Source organism: Sporothrix brasiliensis (assembly GCF_000820605.1).
Source record: "Sporothrix brasiliensis 5110 chromosome Unknown Cont20, whole genome shotgun sequence".
In the NCBI taxonomy this organism is placed as follows: Eukaryota; Fungi; Ascomycota; class Sordariomycetes; order Ophiostomatales; family Ophiostomataceae; genus Sporothrix; species Sporothrix brasiliensis.
The window spans coordinates 2,599,106-2,626,258 of record NW_024467139.1 but is presented as its reverse complement, the minus strand read 5'-3'; the positions used below and the strand labels follow the sequence as shown (position 1 = coordinate 2,626,258).

Below are 27,153 nucleotides of genomic sequence, written 5' to 3'. Positions count from 1 at the left end.
ACGAAAAGAATGTGGGAAAGGATGCTTGCACGCGCGCCAAGTGTGAAGTTGGCAATAAGTAAAGGCGAAGACAAGAGGCAAATGGAGACTCCTTGTTGCCGTGACGAGGAAGGAGCTACCAGGGCGAGTTAGCGTACCTGCCTATTGGCTTGACGCGACGGGCGAAGCGACTCGACTACGTTGGAGCACGGCTGGAGCTGGAGGATATAGTATCCGGGACGACCAGAGTTGGAGACATGATGGGGGAAGCTGTAGATGGATGCTGTTGCCAGTTATTTGTGTGAGGAAGACTACGTTTCTGATCCGACATCAAAGAGACCACCTTTCTGGCTTTCGCATGTCCTTGATTTTTTTTATGTTTTTGGCCCTTTCTTTTTCCTCCTCCTTCGTTTTCTTCTTCCTCTACACCCTCCTATTCCCTCCCTTCATACCATCTCTATCCCACAATGGCCGTCCCTACGACATCCACCGCCGCCATCCGCGACGACCAGGGCAAAATCTCCGTCCAGCGGCGGCCCACGCCCGTCCCCGAACGCACCCAGATCCTCGTCAAGGTTCACTACTCGGGCGTGTGCGCCACTGACGTCCACATCGCCCGCGGCCTCATCCCCTACCTGCGTCCCAAGGTCGCTGTCGGCGGCCACGAGGGCACCGGCGTGATCGCCGCTCTCGGCCCGGACGTCGATGCCTCTCAGTGGGCCGTCGGTGACCGCGTTGCCGTTCGCTGGGTCCACATTGTCTGCGGCACCTGCGAATCGTGCACCACGGGCCACGAGAACCTGTGCGCCGGGCGCAAGCTGGCCGGCAAGGACGTCGACGGCACGTTTGCCGAGTACGCCATTGCCGACAGCGCGTACGCCGTGCGCCTGCCCGAGAACGTGGGCGACGCCGAGGCCGCACCCATTCTGTGTGCCGGCGTCACCGTCTACAAGGCGCTCAAGATTGCCCGCCTGCGCACGGGCAGCTGGGTCGCCGTCGCCGGTGCGGGCGGCGGCCTGGGCCACCTGGCTGTGCAGTACGCCAAAGCCCTGGGCCTCAAGGTTGTCGCGCTCGACGCCAACAAAAAGGACCTGTGTCTGTCGCTCGGTGCGGACACCTACGTCGACGTGCTGGCCCCCGGCCACGACGACGGCTGCGTCGCTGCCGTCGTCGCTGCCACGGACGGCGGCGGTGCGCACGGCGCCCTCATCTGCGCCTCGTCGGGCGTCGCCTATGCCGACGCCGTCAAGTACCTGCGCAAGTCGGGCGTCCTCGTCTGCATCGGCCTGCCGCTGCGTCCGACACCCATCCCTGTGCTGCCCGAAGACTTTGTTGCGCGCGGTCTGCGCCTCGAGGGCACCTCGACGGGTGACCGCACCGACACGGCCGAGGCTCTGGAGTTTGTTGCACGCGGGCAGGTCAAGCCGCAGATTGTCGAACGCCAGCTGGGCGAGATCGAGGCCATTCTCGAGGAGATTGAAAAGGGCACCGTCCACGGCAAGTCCGTGATCAAGATTGCCTAAGCACAGCCTTCGTCTGTGTTTACTTTTGTGTACCATATGAATGACGAGATGAGATAAAATTAAGACTAGTATAGGCTCCCGTGATAAAGGAATGGCCACAAATGCTGTGAGACTGTCAGGGACGTGAGAAGCTGGCAATTGCAGGTAGCATCAACCGCACCCATTTGTTATCACTTGATAATAACGAACACTATGACTTCATGCGCAAGGAGCGTCATTGGATAATGCGTTCGGAAAGTGGCGGGTTCTCACTTTGCTGTGTCGTGGCACGGGCATCTCGTCATGGCCGTCTTATCACACCACATTAAGGCAAACCTCACGCGGTATGGCTAGATGAGCCGCTAGGTGAGACAAAAAGAGGAGATTACACCGCACAAGTACTTCGTATTGTAAATTGAGACTGCAAACATTGGAAAGTATAGATAAATAGGCAAATAAAACCAAATGAAAATGAAATAGGTATTCCAACCACCATCGAAAAATATATAAATCTCCATACTCCGAGTCTATGATGTTTGCCTGTTCGTCTCAAAAAATAGGAAATGACGGAAAGAGAAATAGATGGCTAAGAAAGTAACAAAAACAAAAAGAGAAATCGGCAAGGAGAAGCGGGGAGAAACGCGGACAAAACAAAACACAATTCTAAAAGTAATGAACCAAAAACACCCGTCCAGGCATAAAATCGTCCGCTGCCGTTTTCTCTTTTAATTTTTCTCAGCGTGCAAAAAAATGGAGTAATAGGTAGGTAAGGTTGGGGAAAGCTAGCGGAGTGATGAAATACATAAAGCAAGATCGAAAATTTGTAAGAGACGCAGTGGCTTGTTGTGATCGTTTGTCGCTCTATGTCGACATGGCCGTGGTCGCTTGTCGCTAATCAAGAAGTCTTGACACCTCTACGGACCTCCACCATGTTAGGCAAGGGATAGATCCGTGGTACTTTGGGGCGGGATCCCTCACCCTCTGCAGCACTTGGCGTGGATGTTGCCGTCGCCGAGGACGTTGTTGCAGCGCCCGTTGATGTGGGCGCAGGGCCTTTGGCGTTGCTCGATGCTGATGCCGACGGACCGGCGACCGATCCAAAGCTCGACGATCGTGACATCTCCGACGCTGCCCGCTTCAGCGAAGGAATCGTCGCTACAATGTCCCCCGCCGACGGGCGCGGCATGCCGCCCATGACCTCGTCCTCGCTGCTGTTGACGTCGTTCTCAAACTCGTCCTCCACAAATGGGTCGTTGGCGTCGAGCAGCGAGTCAAAGCCCCAGCAGGGCTCAAGGCCGCCCAAAAACACAGGCAGGCGCCGGATCGAGTGCCATGAAAGTGTCCGTTCGCGCATCGCAATGTAAAGCGAATCGATCTTGCCGTTGATGTCGCAGACCGCGCAGTGGTTCCGCAAAAATTCCATGTCAAAAGGCTCATCCAGCAATGCCGGGTCCAGCGGCCGTAGCATAGGGAGGCCCGCCAGTGTTTCGGCTGTACATGGCAACGCCTGCAGCGGCGCCCATTTGCGTCCTCGGAGGATGCGGCCAAAGGTGTTGGTGATGGCCTCTTCAAAGGCGTCCGCACTCGTGCCGCAGACGACGACCATCTGGTGCAATCCTCGGGAGAGACAGCGATTGTAGGCATTCGTGTCACGCTCAAAAGGAAACGGCCGCGTAGACGTGGGCAGCAGTGAGACATGGACGGTCCACAGTCTGGCGGAACTCGCTTGGTTGGTACGTACAGCATTTCGCACGGCAATCACGGCCGGCGGAAGCAAAGCTGATGGTGGCGTCGCTGTCGCGGTGTTGTTGGCTTGCTGGTCGGAGCCATTTGTGGATACCGGTGCTGACGAAGAGGCATCAGCTGCTGCAGCAGTAACCGTATGTGTAGACGCATCGGGCAATGTTATGGCGTTTGCCCGTTGATGCGTAGGTAGCGAATCAGATGTTGTCGCTTTTGGTGTTGACGGGTCCAGGGTGAAGGCCGGCGACGGAGACCGCGCCTGCGGTCGTGTTCGTGTCCGCTGGTCTTGATCAACATCATGTACTGGTCGTGAGGCACTGGCTCGTGTGGGGTTTCGTGATGTTGATGTGCTGTTCTTGTTGTAGCCGTTTTGTGTTGAGCGTGTGCTGCTGTTCATTGACTTGGATTCGGTAGGTCCGTTCTCCTCGAGGGTTTCAATCCGGTCTTCGAGCTCCTCCAAGTCTTCGATGCGGCCTTCTAGTGAGATGTCCATGTCGACCAGTTCGAGTTGCCGTTCACCAATGTGGGCGATTTTGCTGTCGATATCTTGCAGGCGTTCGGTGACGTGCCGGAAGTGGCTTTCTTCCATTTTCTTGCCGTGCATCAAGTCTGTTATGGAGTCCCAGGCACGGCCCAAATTCCGGTAGGCTTCTCGTACGTCCTCCTTCACTTCATTGCGGACTTTCTCAACCTGTTCCTCAAGCTCGCTGACGCGCACAATGGCCTCGTGGTGCCGGTCGTGGTTTTGGCCGATGCGTTGCTGCATCATCATAAAGTCGCGGCGGAGTTGGTGCAGCTCGACATGTTCACGCTCCAACAGTTCAAGGCGCTGCTTCACTAACGTCAGTTCCTGGTTTTCGGATGTGGACAGCGGCTCGCCGTAGCTGACGTGGTAGCACGAGAGGTGGCCGCATTCGCAGATGGCACCCGGCGTGGACCGGTTGAGATTGAAATGGGCGCAGCCACACCGCTGACCCTTGACCTCGGGCACGAGCAAAATGTACCGGCAGTGGCCAGCGGGTAGTTGTGACTCGTCAATCTGGCTGTCGGGCCGCTGCCGCGGTGATGGCGTCGATTTGTTCGACATGATGGCGGAAGCCTTGGTCGAAAGACAAAATTGTGATATCCAAAGAAGGAAGCAGTCCAAAAGGTGCTGTGTTTTGTTGCTGGTTCCTCGAAGCAAATGCCCTATTGCATGCTAGAAAATAGAAAACTGAACGAGGCCACGCTTCGACGTACGGATGCAGAAGATGTCCATGGAACAAAGATGACTGTGTTGTTCGTGGCGTACGTTGCGGTGACCAGTTGTGGAGACCGTGGGCAAAGCAAACAATGTGATGGCGAGGAGGAAGACAAAAGTGTGGAAAGGACGAAGATGAAAGGAGGCGGTTGGAAGGATAATATAAAAATCAAAATGACGAGAACGGGAAGGTGAAAACAAGTGGGTTGGGTGACACCATAAGACGAGAGGCAGGCAGTCAGTCGGGTTATATTCCGAAACAGAGAGGGCCTATGAGAGGACGTATGAGAGGACCGATGAGTGCCGGCTGTTGGTTGGAAGAGAGAAACACAGACAGTGCACTCCTTCTCTGGATCTGATACCGCCTTTGGGTGGCCCGTAAACGCCTGTCTTGTCTGTCGTTTCTCGCAAAAGCGGCTGGTCAGGCGGCAGCGAAACGAGGGAGGACGAGAGAGGGACAAAAGAGATGAAAGAAAGGCGGCGTGGGATGTGACGTGGGTCACTGTGATCCGTTCTCCGTTGGGTCGGAAGCGATGAGGACGTAAATGGGTCAAAAGGCGTGAGAGCAACAACGCTGGGCTGACGTGAACGCGTGCTGTGTTGTGCACAGTTATCTTTACCCTGTGTCGGTCGAGGGATTCGGAAGCGGGTCGTTTCCAAATGGATAAAAAGAAGGTGGTGGGCGATAGGCGATCGAGTGACGGTGTACGGCGAGGAAATGAGAGACCAGGACGTGGAAAGCAAGAAAAAAAAGGAAGGGGAGAAAATAGAGAATGGAGAATCTCGTGAAGGACGAGTTAAGGTGGGAGGTAGGGAGTGGAGGGGGGTGGGATAAATGGGGTGGTGGATGGCTAATCCAGGGACACGATGAGATAAGTAGATGTATCGTGGATGTATCGTGGGCCTGGGCGAGAGATAAAACTGGAATGATCTCGACGGAGCGCCGCAATCGTCAGGGCTGGCGTGCAGGAAGGCGTCTTTGGTTTTCGGCCCTGTGTGACCCAAGGCCGGGCAAAAGAGAAAAAGAAAGCAACAAAACAACACAAAAGGCAAAAAGGTAAAGGTCGGTGTGGGTATTAGTGGGACCTGCTGTTTTCGTTCATTTGAAGCCAGTTTGTGAAAGCAACTACAACATATGGCGTATCTGTATCTCTCTGATGCTTGGTTCGTTCTGTCTGCGGCAGTGTCGATTGGCGGGACGGGGTGTAAGAGACAAAGTGAACACAAGAGAATGGGAAAAGGGGCAACAAGCAGCTCTGGATGCGGAAGGATGAGGGGGGGTGAGGTATGCCGTGGTTGGCCAGTTGAGGACAGGGCGTTTGATTTGCGATGGCGTCAGATAAGACAAGAGGACGTCGCAAGAGGCCAGGGTCAGCGAGAGAGAGAGGGCCAGTCAGCGAGAACGAAAGTCAACAGATGTCGAAAGAAGACGCCGATGGCAGTACACAGGGCAGAATGCGTATTGGGCATATATCGCCGATTGTGTGAGGTCGACGACGGGTGACGCCAGAGAGCAGACGGCTTAAAAAAAGAGCAAAAAAGGCGGCCAGCGAAGACGATGAGGGGCGGTATCTCTTAAGTACCTGGGAGCAGGGAGCAGCAGGCGGATGGTAGTTGCACCCTATTCCGTGGAAACAGAAAGATGGACGTGCGTATCTGAACGAGGCGTACGATTATGTCGATGTCGACGAGGCGGGTCGAAGAGAAACCACAAGAAGGTGCTCGAGGCCCGTGAGATGATGGATGCTGGTAAAAGTGAAGAGCGAAAGAAAAGAGGAAGAAAAGAAGACCACGAGCTCTTTCTCACTAGCACGGCCAGGCAGGATTAACTAATGGATATTTCCACGAGTACGACGTACGGGGTAGTGCCGGACCGGCCAGACAGGTGCGCACCAGCTAGTTGATATGTGGTGCTGGGCCTGCGTTGGATCGAGAACTAGAGCCAAGACGTGCGGATGAGGGAGCCGTTGTGATGGACTAGCAAGGCGGCCGGCGTTGATCGTGAGGGAGTTGGCTGGAGAAAAGAGAAGAAAAAGAGGGTTTGAAGACGAGAAAGCACGCTGGCGTCGGGATCTGGCGAGATACCAGGAAGCGGGCCGGCCAGCTAGGTGTAAGATAGTGGATCAGAAGAAGCGAGAAAGGCGTGCCACGAGAGCGGCCCAAGAGGCAGAGGGGATCAATTACAGAAGAAGATAAAAGGGCAATAAAAAAGGTAGACAAGCACGGCAAAGCTATGGTCCCATAAGCTATGGTCCCATCACGGCAGAGGCTCGATCCCGCCGAATCACGGGCAGGTACCTGCGGAAGACATCCAGTAAAATAAAAAGCCCAGCGTGAGACGCAGGGAGAGGTTGCGCAAGAGACGGGGGGCGAGATCAGAGGCAAACAGGACAGGGAAAATGGGACGACGAGAGGCGATGGCGACGACGATTTGATTTGCAGGGTGGTGACGGGCTCGCTGATAACGAAACAAGAGAACGGCGTCTTTTCAGGACAGTCCCACGACACGGGCGGCACAGGACAAAGGGGGCGTGTGGGAGGCCCAGGGTGTGCGAGTGGGTTGGACGAGAAAAAAGAAGAAAATGCGTGGGAGGAGTCGAGGAGGAGTCGAGAAGCGGACGAGGAGGTGGGCGGGAATAACATGGGGGGCCTTCTGAGCAAAGTAGGGTGGGGGAGCCGATAAAAAGAGAAAGAGTGGAAAGAGTGGACAGAGGGATGGGGAAGGCGCAAACGGCAACCGTGGCAGTGTTAAAAAACAGCAGCGCATGTGGTGAACTGGCAACTGCGGAGTCATGACGGCTCAACCACGCCCAGAAAACCACAACGGGTCCGACGGGTTCGCGCGGGTTTGCCTGCATTTGGCCCATCGCACTTGCCTTGGCCGCGGGTTGCTCTTGCACCCCTGGCCGCCTCTTGTTTATTTGCTCAGAACCAGCGCAGGGAAGGTGCAAAGGGGCAGGCAGCGGAGCACAAATGGCATATTCCGTACGTTCGTACTTTGTAACGATGACTCCGTGCCAGGGACGCGAGACACGTAAAAATAAATATCGCATCCTGCAAAGCACGCAATATCTCAAGTCATAGACGGCGATTCAGTGAACGGCGTGTTCCAGCTTTGGGGGTTTGGGGGTTCTTGTTTCGTTCATCTCCGCCGTCTTTTGCCCCCTCGGTCGCTCCTGCCCTTTCGCATCGAACACAGTTCGCAGACGATCCGCTGCGGTCACGACATTTCGAAGACCAATCCTATGACTGCATCCAGCCAAAAGGACACGACACAGGGTACAGAGCAGCACACTGTATGCGGCGAGAACGAGGCCCTCCGCGGTGCGTGCGTAGAGTTAGAGTGTGAGATTATGCAACGAGCCTGGCCAGGCCAGCAAGATGGCCCCAAAGGTTCTCAAATGCAAAATGCGTTTCAGGCCAGGAGAAACATGGCAGTGCCCTTTTGCCCTTTTGCCCTTTTGGCTCTTTTGGCTCTCGACCCTCTTGTCCTCGTATGTCCCTTTGTGTCGAGCACTGTTGTTTTTTGTATTTGTTTTTTGATTTATTTTTGAGCAGGCCACCCGCCCGTGTCGTCCCGTGTCGCCTTACCGTCTTTTTTGCGTTATCTGGACCCACACTGGCGTTTCCTCGACTGTGCTTCGTACAACTCAGAGCACATATGACAGCTTTGCTGGCCTTCATCTTATCGATGATGCCGTCCTCCCAGGGGGCTTGTACTCTCTTCATGTCGTTTGTCGCACATGCAGGTTTGGCCGCAAACTGTCATCGGTCGATATTTCGAATTTCCACAGCGATTGGATGTGGACACGATTTCTTCCTCGTCTTTCCTCCGTTCTCGCTCGCCAAAATTTTCTCTTACTGCGCCTGTTCCATATTCGTGCGTACATGTACTGACAAGGTGCGTGCAAACCCTGCCGAGGGATGGGAGTGAGGGGGCACGGACATGCAGCAACCGAACTCTTTGTCATTTTCCCTTTCTTTTGCTCTTGTCACGACTGCAACCCCTGTCCATACGCCTTTCTGCGATAAAGGCACGTAGATGCGATCGCGACCGTTCATTGGCCAACGTGTTGAATGCTGCAAGTACGACATACAGGATTATCCGGGACCAGGGGGGGCGTGTGTGAGAGTAAGAAGAGCGTTCCAATCCGACGAAGAAGAGCCGAAATGGGAGAGTGCACGGCGCCCTGAACAGGTGGGCAGATAAGGCAGGCCAAAAAGACGCCCAACGATAGAGGCAACAGCAGCAGCAGAACACGAAGAACATAACTCTGTGCGACGGTGCAGGGGACGAGGTTTTCGATATCGTCAGGAGGCGACGGCCATTGCCAATTCTTGCAGACGAAAAAAAAAAGTGAATAGATGGATGAATGAAAGGCTCAGTCGTGATAGCAACTACGGATCCGCGATCTGTGACTGTGTTGTTCTCATCCCGCGTCGGCCATTTCCAAACTAGGATCGTTCCGCGGAAGGCCCTTCCACTTTACCCGAAGTGTAGAAAGCCCACACTTATCTTGGATGAAAGATAGCAGTGGAGTGGTGTGTAAACACGGGCAGAAGAGTGAATGAGAAAAGGAACGATACGATAGTTAAGGGGGCTGCAATGTTAACAAACCAAGTCTACCGACCAAGTCAACAGACCAAGTCAACAGACCAAGTCGGTAGCCACCAGGGAACGGAGTTGCATATCAGACATATTTCGTAGTTGCTTTTTTTTGTCTCTCCCTCTCTCTGTCTTCAGCTTCCTCTTTTCCGTTCCTTTTACCTTTCTTTTTCTTTTTCTTCTTTTTTCTTCCTTTTTCTGTTTTCTGCCTCTACCCGTCTTATGAGTGTGCATCCCGTAGAACCCGTCACATCCCACGCCCCAGGCACCCCCGACACCCAAAAAACACATAGGCACCACTTTGCCCACCCTGGTCCAGGCCCTCCAATTGGCATCGCGCATTTTATGATACGGAGAGCCGGGAGTGTCTACCGAGAAACGGGACGGTGGATGGAATGGGACAGGAAACAAAAGATAGAATGAGAAAAAAAAAAGTACTTCGTTTTCGGATGCACAAAAAGAACCTAGGACAGGGCAGGTCCAACCACGCAAAACAAAAAAAAAAAAAAAAAGCTAGACGAAGCAAGGGCCACTTTGTGGCGCACTTTTCAGCTTTATGTTCTACTCAGATTCGCCAGATAAGGGTCCATGGCTGCTGACAACGCAGAACATAAGCGACAAAAGCACACAATCATGTGAGATCATGAAATCATGTTTTTTGTGTTTTCTTTTTTGTCCTTCCCTCCCACGCTCAATTTCCACGCTCTCCTTTTCAGGGCTGACACTGCATGCATCATTCGTCCTCGGTGTGCTATCTCGGGGCAAAGATAGAATAGACGAAGTATCAGAAGATCCGCACGCTGCATCCGTCGATTCGTCTCGTCCATTTTACGGGCTCTTGCATGCCTGCCTGTGCACATCATCGTCGTGGGATTGCGCCCCCAACTTCGTCCTCATCCAAGACAGGGCCGTTGCTTTAGGCTGTTTTTCTTTTTTTTTCGAGACTGATAACACTGCCAACCAACGCCGGTCGACGTGGGCGTTTCGCGTATGTCATATCTGTCTCTTACACCGTGCCACGCTCGCACCTATTTCCCATCTTTTTGTGCTTCCCGTTCTGTTTTCAGTGTTCGTGTTCCTTCTTTATCTTTTGTCTCAAAGCTCGATGAGTCCAGAATCAGAAAGTCGTAACAGTGCCCCAGAGCTCTGATTGGCTCACTTCTGTCGGCGTCGAGCAACCTTTTGCACTCAACAGAGGGCGCATGGAACAGACAACATGAAAATGAAAATGATAATGAAAATGAAAAGAAAAGACGCCTTCAGTCCCCGGATTGGACGTCGTCGACCACATGCTGCGTTCAGGGGCTGACAAGTTGTTCTAGTGGCTAGTGGCCACTAGATGGAGTAAACGACTGGCGACCATCCACGACCACGGGCGGCTAGCGGGCGGCTTTTTGTGGGTCGAGCTCGTGGAGGACAAAAGTGTATGGCCAAACTCGATCCCCTGGTCAAGAAGACTGACGAGGCGAAGGTCTGGTGAGAGGCGCCAAAAGAGGAGAGGCGTGAGGCAACCCCGCGTGAACGAGCGCGGCCCCGTAGATACGCCGGCCTGTGCCTTTTACGACACGGAGGCCCTCCGGCGGCACAGCACATCGCGGATTCTACAGCTGGCAGAGGCCATCCCACTTTGCCATCTCCATCCCAAAATTCGAGTGTAAACACTGGAACCTGCAGCAACCCTCTTAGCCGCCTGCACGCGGCCCGCACCCGGATGCAGTACGTTCCCAACGCCTCTACAATCTACCATGGGCCTCGCCGACGGCGTCGATGCACTCCTGGAGGCATATGCAAAATGTCTGTCCCTTCTTCGAATCTTCAGTAGCTCAGGCGACGGCTACTCATCTTATTCCTCCGAGCGGGATCGTCAGTCCGAGCTCGGTCGCTCCCTTCAAGCAGACCGCGCCAAGATCCAGAGGGCGTACTCGAAACGTCTGAGCGAAACGGGCAGTCGACTTCAAAAGGGCGATGGTAGGTGTCCCTGCTTCACATTTTGTTTTCCTACAATTTTCCACCCGTCGCTTACACGTCGTTCCCACAGGCCAGTCCCGCTCTGCGCTCCGGCGTATTGTCCGGCGACTGACAGATGCCTTGGCGAGCATCCTCGGGTTCGGCAGCAGTCACAGAGACAGTACCATGCCAGACGGTCGGCCGTTGCTCAACTATGACGCCCTGCGAGCGCTGTCAAATGCCTCCCGCATCGACGCCATCCATGCTATTGACGGAGCTTCTGTGCGCATGAGTGGCCACCGACACCGGGGCAGCCGAAGCAGCGTGTCGGTTCGATCGCGCGGGAGCCGGGCATCCTCAGGCATTTCTCCACCAATGCCACACCCGTCCGCGCATCCAACCGGCTCAGGACCGCTACCTGATGGCGAGCCGAGGCAACAGAAACACAAGGGAGATAAGAAGCATCGGCGAGCAGGTTCAAGCGCCGGGAGCAGCCATGGCAGTCAAGGGAGTCGCAGTTCAGCAAGAGACGGCAACGCCACGAAGAGCAGAAGCCGTCGCCCTGGTGAGCCACAGACCAAGCCAAAGAAGAAGGCCACCCCGTCGGCAAGAGAAAGCACTGCACAGGCCCAGCAGCGCGGCCCCCATCGGCACCATGACAGCTCCCACAGCACTAGCAGCGGCAGCAGCAGGAGCGGCAGGCGGAGGGACAGCGGAAGTACCATCGTTCGGAGCCCTAGCGCTCACCAGAACGACTCGGGTCATCGTGTGGGCCGCCGCGTCTCGATGCTATCGAGGTCCAGCACGAGCACCAAGCTGGGCGAGATTCCTGAGCACAAGCTGCGGCGTCGGCCCAAGCCCGCCGATTCCAGCGACAACATCTGGCAAAGAGAAGCACCCGAGTACGACATTCGGCCGGCCTATCCGATGCGCCCATTGTGGGAGCCCAATGTCCCAGAGCCACAGCAAGACAAGGCCCAAAAGCAGAAGCGGTTCTGGGGCATGTTCCGCCGGTCATAGAAAGGGTAGCTGTACACGTGCCGCAGCTAGATGTGGCTTGTGACGATGGACAACTGGATGCTGTATATGACACCTGAGATGCACATGGAAGAGCATGACAAATGCCTGGTTTTGACAGAATGCGTCGCCGTCCAAAGTTTTGTTGCTTTTTTTTATGCTGTGCTTTGATACTGTTGTAAATGCTAGCTGGTCGTTCTTTCCTCGGGACGGGCCCACAATAAACCCAAAATTTAGTAAGAGCGATTCGAGAAAAAAATTACACACAGAAAAGGACACAGAAAGTGCCCCACACACTGTGGCTGCCCCTCTCGCTCAATCGCTCCTGCCAGTTTGAAGTGTGCGGCAGGCTCTGTTTGGACGTCGGTAGCTACTGCCCTCTGAACAACGACACCCGACGCAAAAGGCAGGCACACGGTCAACGGTCGAAACGGCATCGCACGATTTGCAGCCATTACAAAATACACATACACAAAAACGCCATGGGACGTTGCTAGTCACCAGGACGAACCACCCCCTTCCCCCGTCTTTCGACACGACGCAACCTCGCCCGCCGATCTCCTCGGCGCTTCTACGCCCCCAACACACGCACCACAATGGCGGCAGCCGTCAACGCCCTCAACTCGCTGCTACGCGGCGCCAGCATCGACGATCACGAAGAAGCCCTGAAGCTCGCCAATGCCGCCATCGGCAACGGAACGGCCGGCTCCGCCAGCCCTGAGCAGCTGACCGCCCTGCACGCCAAGGTCGTCGCCCTGCTCAAGCTCGACCGCTTCGACGATGCCCTGCGCACCGTGGCCGCCGGTGGCGATGCGCTCGCCGCCCGCACGGTTTTGGAGCGTGCCTATGCCCTCTACAAGACGGGCGATCTCGACGCTGCTGCCGCGCTGGCGGCCAGCCAGGGTGCCTCCCATCGCGGCCTGAAGCACGTGGCCGCCCAGGTCGCCTACCGGACCGAGCAGTTCGACCTCGCCGCGGGCCTCTATGCTGCCCTGGGCGAGGACGCCGAGAGCGCACCCGAGGCCGGTGTCGGCGAGTCGACCGACGTGCGCATCAACGCCCTGGCCGTGTCGGCCCAGCGCGCATGGCAGGGCCGCGGATCGACGACAGTGTCGGCGGGCCAGGACAGTGCACTCGATGCCGGCCGCCGGGAAGACCTCGAGTCCTTTGAGGCGGCCTACAACGCTGGCTGTGTGGCCGTGGCTCGCGGCGACGTGGCCAAGGCTTCGATTCTGCTGCGCCGCGCCCAGCAGCTGTGCGAGGCGTCCGACGAGCTCAGCGACGAGGACAAGCGCGCCGAGCTGCTGCCCATCTTGATCCAGCAGGTGTACACGCTGACCCGCCTGGGCCGTCATGACGACGCAGCCGCGCTCCAGCAGGCCGTTGACGCCAGCGAGTGTGACGGCTCCGTCAAGGTTGTCGCGGCGACCAACTCGGTCGTCCTCAAGAACAGCAGCAGTTCGTCTCCGACCAGCAGCAACCCCTACCTCGCCCAGCGCCAAGTCGACGCCGTCCCCGCTCCGCCGTCGGGCAGCGACCGCCTCTTCTCTCACCAGGCACGGATCCTGCGCCGCAACCAGTTTGCCATCGAGCTGCAGTGCTACAAGTTCAAGGGCGTGCTGGGCCGCACCGCCAAGCTGCTCAAGCGCCAGTCCAGCACCGGTGGCAGCGACAGCGACAAGGAGAACAGCAGCTTGGCCACGTTCCCCGACATCGTGGACCTCGGCGTCTTTGGTGCCGCCGCCAAGGCCGAGCTGCAGACTGGCAAGGATGCCCTGCGGCGCATCCTGCCGCTCCTCGAACATCGCCCTGACGACATTGGCCTGCTTCTGACCGCCGTGCAGCTGCAGCTACAAGCGCACAACGCCGAGGCCGCCCTCTCTCTGCTAGAGGCCTACTTCCGCCGTGCAGAAGACGCCACTGCAACGGCCGCCAGAGACGCCCGCTTTGCCCCCGGTCTGGTCGCCCTGGCCGTCGCCATCTACAAGCTGCAGGGCCGCCACCAGGCCGTGCGCACCGAACTCGCCAAAGCCGCTGCCCACTGGCAGCGGGCCCGCAAGACCCCGTTGCCTGCGCCGCCTGCCTCTCTGCTGCGTGCTGCCGGTGTCGAGCTCTTGCACTCGCAAGATCCCGCCGACCAGGCCGCCGCGGCCTCGGCATTTGAGACGCTGCACGCCTCGGATCCGGCCGACAAGATTGCCGCCGCCGGCCTTGTTGCCTCGCTTGCTGCTGCGTCCGCAACAGAGTCCGCCACCACACCCGTGTCGCCCGCACAGGCTGCGCGCCAGCAAAAACTGGCTGCGTCCCTGACGCCGGTCGACCAGCTCGTCAAGGGCATCGACGTCACGTCTCTGCTGCAGAACGGCGTGGCCACGCTGCCCGCACCCGCTGCACCCGCCAAGAGCAAGAAGCGCTCTGCTGCTGCCACGGATGCTACCACGACAGACGCCGCTGCGGCTCAGCCGTCCGCCAAGAGGCCCAAGACGGGTGCTGCTGCCGCGCCCTCGCTGTCGCGCCAGGCACGCAAGCTGCAGGCCAAGGCCGCTGCGGACGGCAGCACCAGCGCCTTTGACCCCAACAAGAAGATGGACCCGGAGCGCTGGCTGCCCGTGCGCGACCGCAGCTCGTACCGCCCGCCCAAGGGCAAGAAGGGCCGTGGCCGGCGCGGCGATGCGGCCACGATGCAAGGCGGCGTGGTGAAGGAGGAGGAGACGCTTGCGCTGGCGGGCGGTGCCGGGTCGGTGCGCGTGGAGAAGGCCCCGCAAGGCCCGAGTGGCAGTGTCGCCGCTAAGAAGCGAAAGAAGGGAAAGAAATGAGTAAAATGGTGAATGCGGAAGATGAAAGAGAGGGATATGATGGTGAAGGGTGCTGGTTTCTTACATGTATTCTGGACAGGAGCATGAATCACAGGTACAGGGACAATTTGTTTTTACTGCTTTTAGACACTGGCGAATCTAAAAATGAAGGAAATATGAAAATGAAAAAGGACACAAGGACCATGTGTTTTAATCACTGTATTGGGTTCAGTCGAGTAGGTGGGTAGGTTAATGAAAAGGATACTTGATAGATTGGAACGTGGAAATCTCTTTTCCCTTTTTCGTAACAAAAAAAAAGCAAAATGGCTTCGCCCTAATTCGATCCCGAGGCGGTTAGGGGATACAAAAACAAAAGAGTAAAACGCAAAACGCCCAGAAAATGAAGGCAGATGCGAAGAAGAGAAGAAAGTGGCAGAAAAGACGAGAAATGCCCCAGCTCAAAACATAAAATACACGGTCTATCGTCGCCTAATCCAAAAATGTAAATAGATTTGTGTGCAACACATTCATCGCTCTTGTGGCCTCGTCCGCATCAATCACACACGAGATGTTGATCTCGCTGGCGCCTGACGATGTTGTTAGTTTAAGTTGAGCAAGGCAAGGCAAGGGATGTATGTTGGCCGAGGCCGGGTGGAGTGGGTGACAGCGACGTACCCTGAGAAATCATCTCAATGTTGATGTTGTGCTCGCCGAGCGTCGAAAACATCTTGCCGGAAACGCCAATCATGTTCTTCATGTCCGCGCCCACCAGGCTCAGAATGGCCATGCCGTGCAGCAGGCTAACGTCGCCGAGGGCGCCAAGCTGTTTCCGCGCCAGGTCCAGATTGCTGTCGGCGACGCCAGCCTCGGACGGCGACGACACGTCCGGCGCGTGGATGGCCATGGACACGTGCACCTCGCTCGTGGCGATGAGATCCACCGAGATCTGGTGCTGGTCGAGGATCGAGAACACGCGGGCCACAAAGCCGTGTGCCAGGGACCGCTTGTTGGAGTGGATGTTAAGCACCGAGATGCGGTCCTTGATGGTTACGGCCGTTGGTCGCCGCGGCGTGAGCCGCACACCAGCCGCCGCTGCAGCCGGTCCGTTGCCGTTGGTGACTGGTGCCGCAGCGCTGCCCACCGCAAAACTGCCACGGCCCATGCGCTGCAGCTGCTGGCCAGGCGCACGTACTGGGTCCGGAAGAACAATGGTGCCGTTGCCGCGCGGGTTTTTGACGTTCTTGATGCGCACCGGGATGGGCGGTACCGCTTTTACGACCTGGTCCATGGTCAAGTGGTGGATGACCTCGGAGCCGTAGAACGTGAGCTCCGCTGCTTCGGAGGGCGTGATGGACGGGATGAGTCGTGCCGTCGGGACCTTGCTGGGGTCGGCCGTGAAGATGCCGTCCACCTCCTTCCAGACCTGCAGCTCCTGTGCCTTGAGCCCCACGGCGATGAGTGCTGCGCACAGATCTGTGTAGCCACGTCCCACGTCGCCGTCCACCAAGCTGCCGGGCACGTTGCCAAAGAAACCCGTCACGACCGGTACGCTGTCGCCGCAGGCGGCAATCTTCTTGGCGAACACGCTCGCCGCTTCACGGTAGAAGGCGGCGTCGAGCCGGTCGTGGATATGGTTTGCGCCTCCGATACCGGAGTGCAGGGCGTCGGACAGGTCGACGTACTCGGCGGCGACCTGGTGGTCGCGCAGCGCGTAGGTCATGAAGCGACAGCTCAGCTTCTCGCCGAAACTGATGACGCGGTCCTTGGAGCGGGAGTTGACCTCGAGATTGAAGCGCTTGATGGCGGCGACGTATTCGGCGAGCTCGCGGCACTCGGCGTCGATCTCTTTGCACAGGGCGTCGCAGAGAGCCGGGTCCGAGACGCTTGCTTGGGCGGATGTGACGTGCTCATTGCAGATGTCGCGGATGAGCTTCTGGGCAGTCTCGACGAGCTGGACCTGGGCGGGTTCGTCGCTCATAGCGGCGGCTGGGCCAAGAAGCTGCAGGCTCTTGACGACCTCCAGTAGGCGACTTGTGGTGCCGCCGACCTTCTTGCCGGGGCTGCGTGCCGAGCAGACGACGACGATGCGGTTCTCTGACGAGACATATTGCCTGGGCACCGCGTGTTAGTAGAGCTGTCGTTGTTGGGTGTCGTCTTGTTTCGGAACGGGCGCGCATGCGCATTTGTATTGCGCCCTTGCATTTGCACATGATTGTTGTCTCTGCCCCACTCGCGAACCCTTGTATTGCGCAATGGCTCGCCCAAGGTGCTTCTTGTGCCGACTATTTTAATTTCTTATATTGACTCACCGGACGATATCCTCGGCAATCTGTAACGGGACAGCTTGTTAGCATTGTCTGTCTGTGATTTTTTTTCTGTTGCCCTTTCGTTCCAACGCGCCGAGAGCCACGTTTGGAGCTGCAATGCAGCACGATTTGCGCTTGTCGGCACGAGAGTGTGACACACTGACCTTGTCTGGGAACTTGCCGACACTGGTGCCACCAAACTTCTGCACAATCCATCCATTTCCGCCGGAATTTCTTAACAATGGCCGCGACATCGTGTGTTCTTAGTGTGCAGTTTGCGTGCGCACAGGGGGAGAGGCTGTACGCTCGAAAGACGTGCCGTTTGTCGGGGTGGGGGTTCGAGTCAAAGGAAGAACGTTCGCCAACGGAGGAGATTCGGAGGATAGAGGGGAATAGGGTTCTGGGGGCCGGATGGCGAGCAACCACAGAGACAGTCGTGAGTCGTGAGGTCTCTGGAAGCTTGGAAAAGGAGTGAAGCAGAAGATGCAATTGCAAGAAGAGAAGGAAGAGCAACTGTTCGACAATGAGGAAAGAGCGAAAAAAGAAGCAGCGAACGACACTAGCAGCGGCCGCGCTGTTAACCTCGAGTTTTGGCAGGAGCGAGGCAATGACTCTTCTGCGGCCCACAAAATGTTCGCTAGTGGGCCCGGGTTGGAAAGAGGACAAAATTTTCTGCCGTCTGGACTCCGGATTTCGCTGGTGCGGAAGGAGCGAATGGACAGCCGTGTCCAAGTCAATAGCGGCGGCGGTGGACAATTGCACAACAGGGAAAGAACCCGTCTGTCTCTGGTGTTGCCGTGGTTGGAAGGCTAGAGCCTTGTGGTCGTTGCGCTTTCTGCTTTCGGTTCACAATCAACTCCTGGTGACAAATGAGGAAGGAGGGGCAGTTGTTAACTTTGAACAGCGGGAGAAAGCATTTGTGAACTGCAGGTCAAATGTCAGGAAGGAACGCTGCAGCTTTAAGTGCCTATAAAAAGGTCTCTCGGGCCGATGATTCCAAGCAGACAAAAGTAAATAAGCTGGAGATAAATGAGGGGAAGCAGAACATTGTCTTTTGAACAAGTAGCTACCAGGCGAGACAAGCCATCTCCCACGCTGTACGCTGCACAACCCCCATTCTGCGTCAGCTCGCGTCAAACAACACGTCTTTCAGGAGCCACTAAGACGGCAGCACAACAGAAAGAGTGTCGATTTCGGGCTGACGTGATAGAAAGTCGCAGCGACGCTCGCCTTGGCTAAATGGGCTATCCGTGGGTTGATCTAAGTGGACTCCTTGATTCAGACTGCCACATGTCGTGTAAGTCGGCCATTGGTGAGCGATCTCTGCGTCAAAGCTCACACAATCGTGTGATGAGGACGAAAATGAAAATGAATGTAAAAAATAAGAAACTCCGCTCAGCATTGGCATTACATAGAACAAAGTGGCAAGAAATGTATAAGAACACAGAAAATGGCAGGAATACGCAACACAGTCACCCCTCGAGCACTGTCCATCGCCGCAGTTGCTAGCCTTCAGAAAAAGAAACACAAAATAAAGAAAAAAAATTAACGTGAAAAATAGCACGCAACCCGCATTTGAACAGCCAGCCCAAATTTCATATTTACACAGACATAACCATCGGCAGAGCCCTTGCGGAGCTAGAGACACGTAAATAAAAACCGCAAAACATCCTTAAAGTATCCCCTTTTTTCACATGCCCCTTTCGTCCGCTTCGCATCTTCCTCAAATCCCCGCTGCCGCATGTGATTTCGTTGTTTTTAATTGTCCTGGTGATTAGATATATTTGCGAAGCTAAATGCATGTGTCAGTAGGGTGCAGCACAATACGTCAAATAGGGCAGACGCCACGAAGAGGGTCCGGGGAAAACTCACATCCAGTGTCAGCGTCTTTGAACTGTTCACCTCCTGGTCACGGTACACACCCACCAGGCTCTCACTGTCCTGAAACAGGCCCGGCTTGAGGCTGATGACGATAAACTGCATGCCCGGCCCGGCATGCTCGCGGATGTACTTCTTGATCTTGTCGACGTTGGCATTGTCCAGCGCCGCATCCACCTCGTCGAGCACAAAGAAGGGCGATGGCTGGTAGCTGTGGATAGCAAACAGCAGCGCCAGCGCCGCCATCGTCTTCTCACCACCCGACAGGTGCTCCATGTCACGGAAGCGCTTCAGCGGCGGCATGGCGTGGTATTTGACGCCGCTCAGGTACGGCGGCTCGTCGCCCTCGGCCTCAATGTCCAGGTACGCCTGGCCGCCGAGCGGGTACGCCTCTGTCCGCGTGAGCTCCTTGTAGACCTCGGTGATCTGCTCCTGGATGTGCGTAAATGCGCGGCGGAAGACGTCTGTGCGCTGGTTCTTGACGTCTTCAAAGTCGGTCTTGATCCGGTGCGCCACCTTCTTGCTGTCCTCAAATTCTTTGTCGACCTCGCGCAGCTTGCTTTCCACGGACTCGAGCCGCTCAATGGCCCGCATGTTGGGATTCAGCTTCTCCAGTTCCGCCGTCAGCTCGGCAATCTTGGTCTCCAGCCGCTCTTCAACGCGCTCCTCGTCTTCGCCCTGGTTGTTGGGTAACTACTGTCAGCATACTGTAACATTCGAGTCATGCACGAGAAAAAGGGGGGGGGACGGGGTTCGGACGTACGTCTTTCAGCTCGCCCTGTAGCCGCTCAAAATCGACTTCAATACCGTGGTCGTCCATCGCCACCTCCATGACACCGTCATCGCCCTCGTCAATGTCCATGGCATCGGGGTCTTGGTTGAGCAGCTGGTCCTCGTTGGGCAAGTCGTCCAGCGAGCCTTCCTCCAGCGGGATCTGGATCTGCTCCATCTTGCACCGCTGCAACAGGGCAAACTTGGCTGCGCTGTTCTTCTGCACCTCTGTCTCCAAGCCGTTGATCTCCTTGTGCCGCGACTCGATCTCGCGCTGCCACTTCTGGACCTCGGCGCGCGCGGCCGCCACGTTGTCGGCCGTGTCGCTGTTCTCCTCCTGCATCGCGTCGAGGTCGCTGCGCAGCTTGTCGACGTCGCGTTGTGCCTGCGCAATCACCCCTTCCACCTGCTTCTTCTCCGCCTGGTATTCCTTGAGGTCCTTGGTGAGCTGCTGTGACCGCCGCTCCATCTGCTGCACGCGCGTCTTGGTGCTGTCGTGGCGCGATGCCTCCCAGCTCATGGTCGACTTGAGGCGCTGCAGCTGCACCTCGAACTCGCTCCGCTTCTCGGCCGCCTGCTGCTCCAGGCTGCCCTGCTGCGCCTCGTACTCGCGCACGTCCTTGAAGCCGTGCTTCTTGCAGAAGGCGCCAAAGATCTTGTCTTCGACCTTGCTGATGGCCTGCTCCGTCTTGGTCACGGCGCTCTGTGTCTTGGCCAGCTTGGCAGCCTCGTCGGCGTGCTTCGCTTCTCTCTCGCGCAGCTGCTGCTTCTCTTCGGCGACCTCCTGCTTCTTGCTGCTAAGGTTTTTCTCAAAGGCCTGCAGCTCCGCGCGCGCTGACCGAAGGCGCTGCTCCAGATGCACCAGTTCGTCGTTGAGCACCTTCTCGTGGTGGAGCAGGTGGCTCGGCTTGGGCAGCTTCTCGAGGTCGGCGCGCTTCTTCTCGAACATGCGCTCGAGGTTCTGCACGTCCTCCTCGGCGAACCGCTTGCCGCGGTTGCCCTTTTGGTCGGGCATACGACCACCCGTCATCGTACCGGAGCGGTTGATGAGGAAGCCCTCCAGCGTGACGGCCTTGACCGGCAGCCGCTTCTGGTAGACAATGTTCTTGGCCACGTCCATGGAGTCGCAGATCACGGACCCACCGCACGCAAAGGCCATGCCGCGCTCGAGGTTGGAGTCGAAGTCGATGGTGTCGATCGTCAGCCGCGCACCCTGTATGCCCTTGATGGCGGTGCTGGGCGCGCTGACCTTGACGTTGTCCAGGGGAATGAACGTCATGGGTGTGTGGCGCTGCTCCTTGAGGTACTGAATGCACTCGGCCGCCGTCTTCTCGGTATCGACCACGACCGAGTCAAAGTCGTGGCCCAGCGCCGTCACCACGGCCTCGTCGTACTTCTTCTGCTTCGGCTTGCACAGCTCACCGACGCGGCCGTGCACGCCCGGGTAAATGCGCCGCATCTGGGAGACAACCTCCTTCATGCGGGTTTCCCTGCGGCTCTGCACCATGCCGGAGCGGGCCGTCTCGAGCCGGGTAGAAATGTCCTGCATCTGCTCTTCCAGATCCGTCACGGCGTTGTTGACACGCACGCGCTCTGACTTGGCCTGGTTGAACGTCTTCTTGGCGCCGTCCACGTCCTGGCCGATCTTGCGCACATCGTCTTGGCACGTGCTGTGGCGCTCCTTAATCGTCTCCAGCTCCGCCTCGAGCTTCGTCACCTTGGCTTGGCGGCTGTCGACGTTGCCCTTGATTGTGTTGACCGTCACCTCGTCGCTCTTGAGCTGGCGGCGGATGTGGTCGCGGTCGGCAAGCTCCACGGCGCACTTGGCGCGGACTTGGCTGCGCAGAGCGTGGTACTCTTTCCGGTCGTCGTCGCTCAAGTCCTTGCCCTGCTTCTGCAGCGTCTCCTTCCATTGCTTCTCAAACTGCTGGCGCGCCTTCTCGACAACGGCAATCTCCTTCTCGGCTTTCTGGACGCGCGCCGCTTGGGCATCGCGCTCCTCGGTGGCAGACGTGATCTTCTGTTTCAGCAGCGCGATGTCGTTGGACAGCTGCTCCACCTTCTCCGAGACGGGAATGAGCTTGTTCTCCTCGTCCTCAATGTCGCGCTCCTTGTGACGGATGCGGCGCTCCACACGCGACGCCTCTTTGTTGGCAGCCGCCTGCGCCGCGCGCGCCTCTTCGAGCTTCGTCTCGGCATCCCCCAGGTTGCGGCGGAACTCGGCGAGATTTTCGTTGTGCTCCTGGATCTGGTTGCTGGAGTCGTCCATGATGCGCTGGTAGTGGTAAATCTTCCACAGCATCTGGTCCACAATGGCGTCGTCGCGCTCGTTCAGCTTGCGCTGGAAGCTCTCGGCCTCGGCCTTCTGCTCCTGGTACTGCTTGATCTCGGCGTTGATGGCACGGCGGCGGGTCAGGTGGAAGTTTTGGTTCTCGATGGCCTGCTCGGCCTCGGCCTTGAGGCGCTCGTACTCGGGCTTGTAGTCGAGACTGCCCGAGATCTGCTCAATCAGGCGCGTCAGGTCCTGCGACGACTGCGACGCAATAGCCTCGACGTCGCCCTGGAAAACCAAAAAGTTGCGAGCCTTGATGAGAATGTTCTCGGCCTCCAGAGCGGCGTTGTATTCCGGGGCGGTAACGATGCGGTTGTTGATGCGGTACTCGCTGGAACCGCCGCTCGTGATTGTCCGCTTCCACCGGTGGGTGTCGCCAGCGTCGTCCTCGTACACGGCCATGACCCATGCGTTCTTGGGGTCCTTGCGGCCGGCCTTCTTATCACCGGGCGTGTCGTCGTCGTCGTCGTCATCGTCACCGTTGGCGTGACCATTGGCGTGGCCGTTGGCGTCGGGTTGGAGAGGCGTGTCTTCGTTTGGTTTTGACGTCTCCATGACGCGCCCGCGGTAGACTAGATCTTTGAGGTGGCTGGACCGAAGGTGGGAAGATTTGATACCGAGCACAAAAGAGATGGCGTCCATGCTGCACGCGTAACGTGGTTAGTCAGTTGACCAGACCTCAAACAGAAGCCAGAAGCCGCGCGTCCAGCGGCATTGCGTGCGGATGACATACGAATTGGACTTGCCAGAGCCATTGGGGCCGACAATGGAAGTGAAGTAGGAGTCGCCGAAGAGGAGGACATGATGGCCTTTGTAGGACTTGAAGTCTGCAGGGACGTCGGGTTAGATACAGTCTGCGGCAAGCGAGAGCGCGCGCAACGTCTCTCCACAAAGACGCATCGCGACAGCAACAACAGCAACAACAGCAACAACAGCAACAAAAGACGACACGTACTAAACAGCTCCAAGCGATTGAGCTTGCCCATTCTTGCAACGGGTGCGGCGACCGAGTCGGCCGCGTAATGAGGCGAGGTTCGTTTGGAGGTCGATCGCGGCCAGAGGCGCGTGACGGGGCACAAACAAACAATGCGTGCTGGCAGACGGGACAGTCGATGTGTATTCGATTAAGTCGTCGGCACGCTATTTTGCAGCAGTCGAGAAGCGAACAATGCGATGCTGCGTCGCTGTCCGGCCGAGCGTCGAGAGTCTGGGGAGGGGATATGGGAGTACGTCGAGCAGATTATTAGGGTCGCGACGTCCTCAAGTTTACCACCTCCTTTCCCTCGTGGGATTTACGCGACTTTGGCAGCTACGGGCGCAAAGCGCGGGGGAAGGAGCGGTGCTGACGCGCAAATATGGTCACGTGAAGACACGTCAAGCCACACAGTGCAAAGAAACGTCAAAAACGGTGTACTTCCACTGTAGCACAATTAAAGTGCGTACATAAGTCGCATTGCGCACATACAGTGCGGGCCAGCCGGACAAACGGTCAGGCGGGCGGCATCCAACGCACATAAGCTTTCCAGGCAAAAGGTACAAAGGAATTGGAGGCGCTGGGAAGAATGGAGAAAAGACGTTCTAGAGCCGACAGCTTCACCAGTCCGGTCGCGCTGTGCTCGCAGGTGCGCAGGTGATAACAAACCACCACGGCAGTCGCACTGTCCTCTGGGCCAACCACAAGGCTGGTCTTGACCACGCCTGGCAAGTGGAGCAAAGGCCTGGTGCTGGGCCAGCCAGCTAGACCGCGCTAGTCCTTGTAAGTAAGTATGACATCCCTTTCCAGATAGGCTCCTGCCGTCTTCTGGGGTGCTCCTTCCTGCCATTTTCCCTTGCCTCGTGCCAGCCGTCCACGATCACAAGCAACCGCAAACGTCGACTCACCCCCCGACTTTTGCAACCACATCCACATCCCGTCACCTGGACCTGCAGCACCCGGCATCAGCGCCGGACACACAGTTTGCTCGAGGCTCAAGACCCGTCGCCTTGTTGCGGCTGTTGCCTTGGGCGCGTTTATCTGGCCGACCGCTCCCTCGCCAGTGGTTGCATCATCGCTTTGGGATATCGCCACTTTTGCTTTTCAGCACTTCTGTCCTTCGCGACTCCTCCCATCCTACATTTCTTTGTGCAGTGGATCTCACGCTACTACGCCGACTTCCGCACGTCTGCACGGGTATTTCTATGCACGGTGGGGCAAGACCCTGACCGTCCTCCAGAGGTATGACAGTCCCCTTAAGTCTCGACCGTCAAGAGGGTCCGTCTGCCCTGCTCCATATTCGCCGGCGATTTGTTGTCCACACTTCGTCCATCTTCAGCTCATTCCATCCGTCTCGGTCGCCTATTCTCTTTCTTCCTATCCTGACCCTATATCCCCACCCGGTCACCCCTCGTGCCCATTTTATATTCTACCCCTTCGTCGCCTCGTGCTACCCTTTTTGGATCGCACAGTTTTGTCTGCTTTTTTTTTCCTACTACATTATACTTTTATATACCCACCCCAATACCGCTTCCCCCTTCGTTTATTGGTGCCTCTGTTTCTGGTGCATGAAGCACACAATATTGCTGCTTCGTTCTCCATCCCTGGAGTGGTACCGGCCATGGCTGACGTTTTGATTCTCCGCGGCGCAGAAGCCTTACGCAAGGTCTCCTTTCACAACAACGACCACAAACGATTTCGAAGACTCACACTGTCCGACATGGCAGAGCCAGAGCTCGCCGCTCTGTCGAGCGGCTCCGGTCTCCAGACACCCACGTCCCGAAACACCAAGTCCGAGGACACGCTGACCGATAGCGAGATTGCACTCACGCCCGAGGGCAGCAGCGGCGGCAGCAACGCTGATGCTGGTGCCGGTGCTGACGCTTCTGCTGCTGATACTGCTGGTGTTGATACTGCTGGTGCTGGTTCTGGTGCTGCCGGTGCTGATGTTGCCGGTAGCATTGGCTCGCCGCAGCTCGTGCCTGAACACGCCATTGCCGACACCCCGACGCTTGGGCCGACGACGTCCGGCCACCCTAGTCCGCGGTACGGCTCGTCGCGCCACCCGTCCTTTTCCGGCAGTAGCTCCTATCAGGAGGACTGGGACATCCCGCCGCTGGACCGGCTGACCGTCCTCGACCTGCTCGACAACTTCGCGCTGCCGCAGCAGCTCGAGAAACTGTCCAAGGGCATCTCGGCACAGACACGCAAGCTCAAGAAGTCGCGCGACGCCCTCAAGTCGCGCAGCCAGGTAGCACGCGAGCGCATGGTGGAGGAGTGGCGGCATCGCGTGCCGTCGGCCGAGGAACAGCTGGATCGGTACCGCAAGCGCATGCGCACGAGCGTGGAGAAGCTCGGCCGGCAGTGGAACGACACCAAGGTCATCACGCTGCGCGAGAAGGTGTCCTTTATTTGCGGCGTCCTCAACATCTTCATCAGCGGCTACCTGATCGGCGGCTCGCCCGAGTATATGCATCTCTGGTACACCGCCCAGATCCTCTACTTTATGCCCATCCGCTTCTACACCTACCACAGGCGCGGCTACCACTACTTCCTCGCCGACCTCTGCTACTTTGTCAACTTCCTCCTGATGCTCAGCCTCTGGGTGTTCCCCAGCTCAAAGCGCCTCTTCGTCGCCTGCTACTGCCTGGCCTTTGGCAACAATGCCGTGGCCATTGTCATGTGGCGTAACTCGCTCGTCTTCCACAGCTTCGACAAGGTCACGTCGCTCTTCATCCACGTTATGCCGTGTGCCACCCTGCACTGTGTTGTCCACCTCGTGTCCCCCGAGATACAAAAGGTGCGGTTCCCCGCGGTCTACGCCATCCAGCATGCACCGCCCGGCACCAGCGGCTCGTACGCCAACGTGCTGTCGATGCTGGCCTGGTCGACCATCCCGTACGCCTTCTGGCAGCTGTCGTACTACTTCTTCATCACCGTGCGCCGGCGCGAAAAGATTGCCGCCGGCCGCCCGACGTCCTTCACGTGGCTGCGCCGCTCGTACAGCAAGACATGGATCGGCAAGATCGTGCTGGCGCTCCCCAACGCGCTGCAGGAGCCGGCCTTCATGTTCATCCAATACAACTACGCCGTGTGCACCATGCTGCCGTGTCCGCTCTGGTTCCGGTATCGCTGGGCCAGCGGTGTGTTCATGATGGGCGTGTTCACGTGGAGCATCTACAACGGCTCGACATACTACATTGACGTATTTGGCAAGCGGTTCCAGAAGGAGCTGGAGGCCATGAAGCAGGAGGTGGCCAAGTGGCACCCAGCCGAGCCTGTGGCTGGTGAGGGCAGCACCACCCCGGGCGCTGGCGGCGGTGGTGCAAGTTCGGGCGTTGCGGTCGCTGGTGACGGCCCGGCTGACACAGCCGGCGGCATCCACAGCAACCTGACGAGCCCGCCGCTCGAGCCGCTATCCGAGCACGGAACCGACAATGGTGAAGAAGACGACGAAAGCCGCCGCCACAGCATCGACGCAATCCCACTTCTGGACCGCGACATCAACGATGACGGAACCGACAGCCCGTCGCAGAGCGGAGCCAAGACACCCGGTGTCGCATCCGCCGCTGAAGCCATAGCGGCAGCTACAATGACGGGTGCCACCGGTGCCGACTGGGATATGGGAGCCAAAGATTTGGCCCGCCGCCGTAACTAAGGCGGTGGCAAACGGAGATTGTGTAAAGGGGAAGGGACTGCCAACATGAGATTACTTGTTGTTCTCGTTGTCATCTTGATAGACCATTCTTTCACTGTTTCCACTTTATGTCTATGGTTGTTTACGGGTTTGCTTATTGTATTCCTCCCCGTTTTGTTTGCTTCTCTATCACGTCACCTACGCACATTCACGACTCCTGTTTTTGATTTTTATTCCGTTATGCGTTTATTCATGTATTGGCTTTTCCCTTGACGACGACGACAGAATGACAAGAAACACGACGGAATGGAAAGATACAGTAGAATCATAGTTTGCACTTTTATTTGGGTTTCTTTGCTCCCCATGGACACACATTTCACTTCTCTCGCCCCATTCTGTTTGCTTTTCGTTCCTGTTCATTGCTGGA

At 57.2% G+C, this 27,153-nt stretch overlaps 6 protein-coding genes across 6 annotated transcripts; 3 read left to right on the top strand and 3 right to left on the bottom strand.

The window, feature by feature from the left end:
* Positions 1-446: 446 nt before the first annotated feature.
* SPBR_07550 (alcohol dehydrogenase, propanol-preferring) lies at positions 447-1,502 on the top strand (the record flags this gene model as incomplete). The annotated part of the gene is made up of 1 exon (XM_040765804.1): positions 447-1,502. One exon carries the CDS (start codon positions 447-449, stop codon positions 1,500-1,502), a length of 1,056 nt encoding a protein of 351 aa, XP_040616703.1.
* An 874-nt stretch (positions 1,503-2,376) lies between these two features.
* On the bottom strand, positions 2,377-4,311 carry SPBR_06914 (uncharacterized protein; the record flags this gene model as incomplete). Its single annotated transcript, XM_040765170.1, has 1 exon — positions 2,377-4,311. The coding sequence occupies one exon, from the start codon at positions 4,309-4,311 to the stop codon at positions 2,377-2,379; it is 1,935 nt and encodes a 644-aa protein (XP_040616702.1).
* Positions 4,312-10,815: 6,504 nt separating this feature from the next.
* SPBR_07391 (uncharacterized protein) lies at positions 10,816-12,037 on the top strand (the record flags this gene model as incomplete). Its single annotated transcript, XM_040765645.1, has 2 exons — positions 10,816-11,038; positions 11,109-12,037. 2 exons carry the CDS (start codon positions 10,816-10,818, stop codon positions 12,035-12,037), a joined length of 1,152 nt encoding a protein of 383 aa, XP_040616701.1.
* A 626-nt stretch (positions 12,038-12,663) lies between these two features.
* SPBR_06347 (uncharacterized protein) lies at positions 12,664-17,389 on the bottom strand (the record flags this gene model as incomplete). The annotated part of the gene is made up of 6 exons (XM_040764604.1): positions 12,664-13,884; positions 13,933-14,821; positions 15,395-15,416; positions 15,505-16,940; positions 17,139-17,158; positions 17,300-17,389. The coding sequence occupies 6 exons, from the start codon at positions 17,387-17,389 to the stop codon at positions 12,664-12,666; spliced, it is 3,678 nt and encodes a 1,225-aa protein (XP_040616700.1).
* Positions 17,390-18,893: 1,504 nt separating this feature from the next.
* On the bottom strand, positions 18,894-22,758 carry SPBR_06414 (structural maintenance of chromosome 1; the record flags this gene model as incomplete). Its single annotated transcript, XM_040764670.1, has 3 exons — positions 18,894-18,902; positions 19,008-19,706; positions 19,777-22,758. 3 exons carry the CDS (start codon positions 22,756-22,758, stop codon positions 18,894-18,896), a joined length of 3,690 nt encoding a protein of 1,229 aa, XP_040616699.1.
* A 2,051-nt stretch (positions 22,759-24,809) lies between these two features.
* Positions 24,810-26,747, top strand: SPBR_06910 (uncharacterized protein; the record flags this gene model as incomplete). Its single annotated transcript, XM_040765166.1, has 1 exon — positions 24,810-26,747. The coding sequence occupies one exon, from the start codon at positions 24,810-24,812 to the stop codon at positions 26,745-26,747; it is 1,938 nt and encodes a 645-aa protein (XP_040616698.1).
* Between the last annotated feature and the right edge of the window lie 406 nt (positions 26,748-27,153).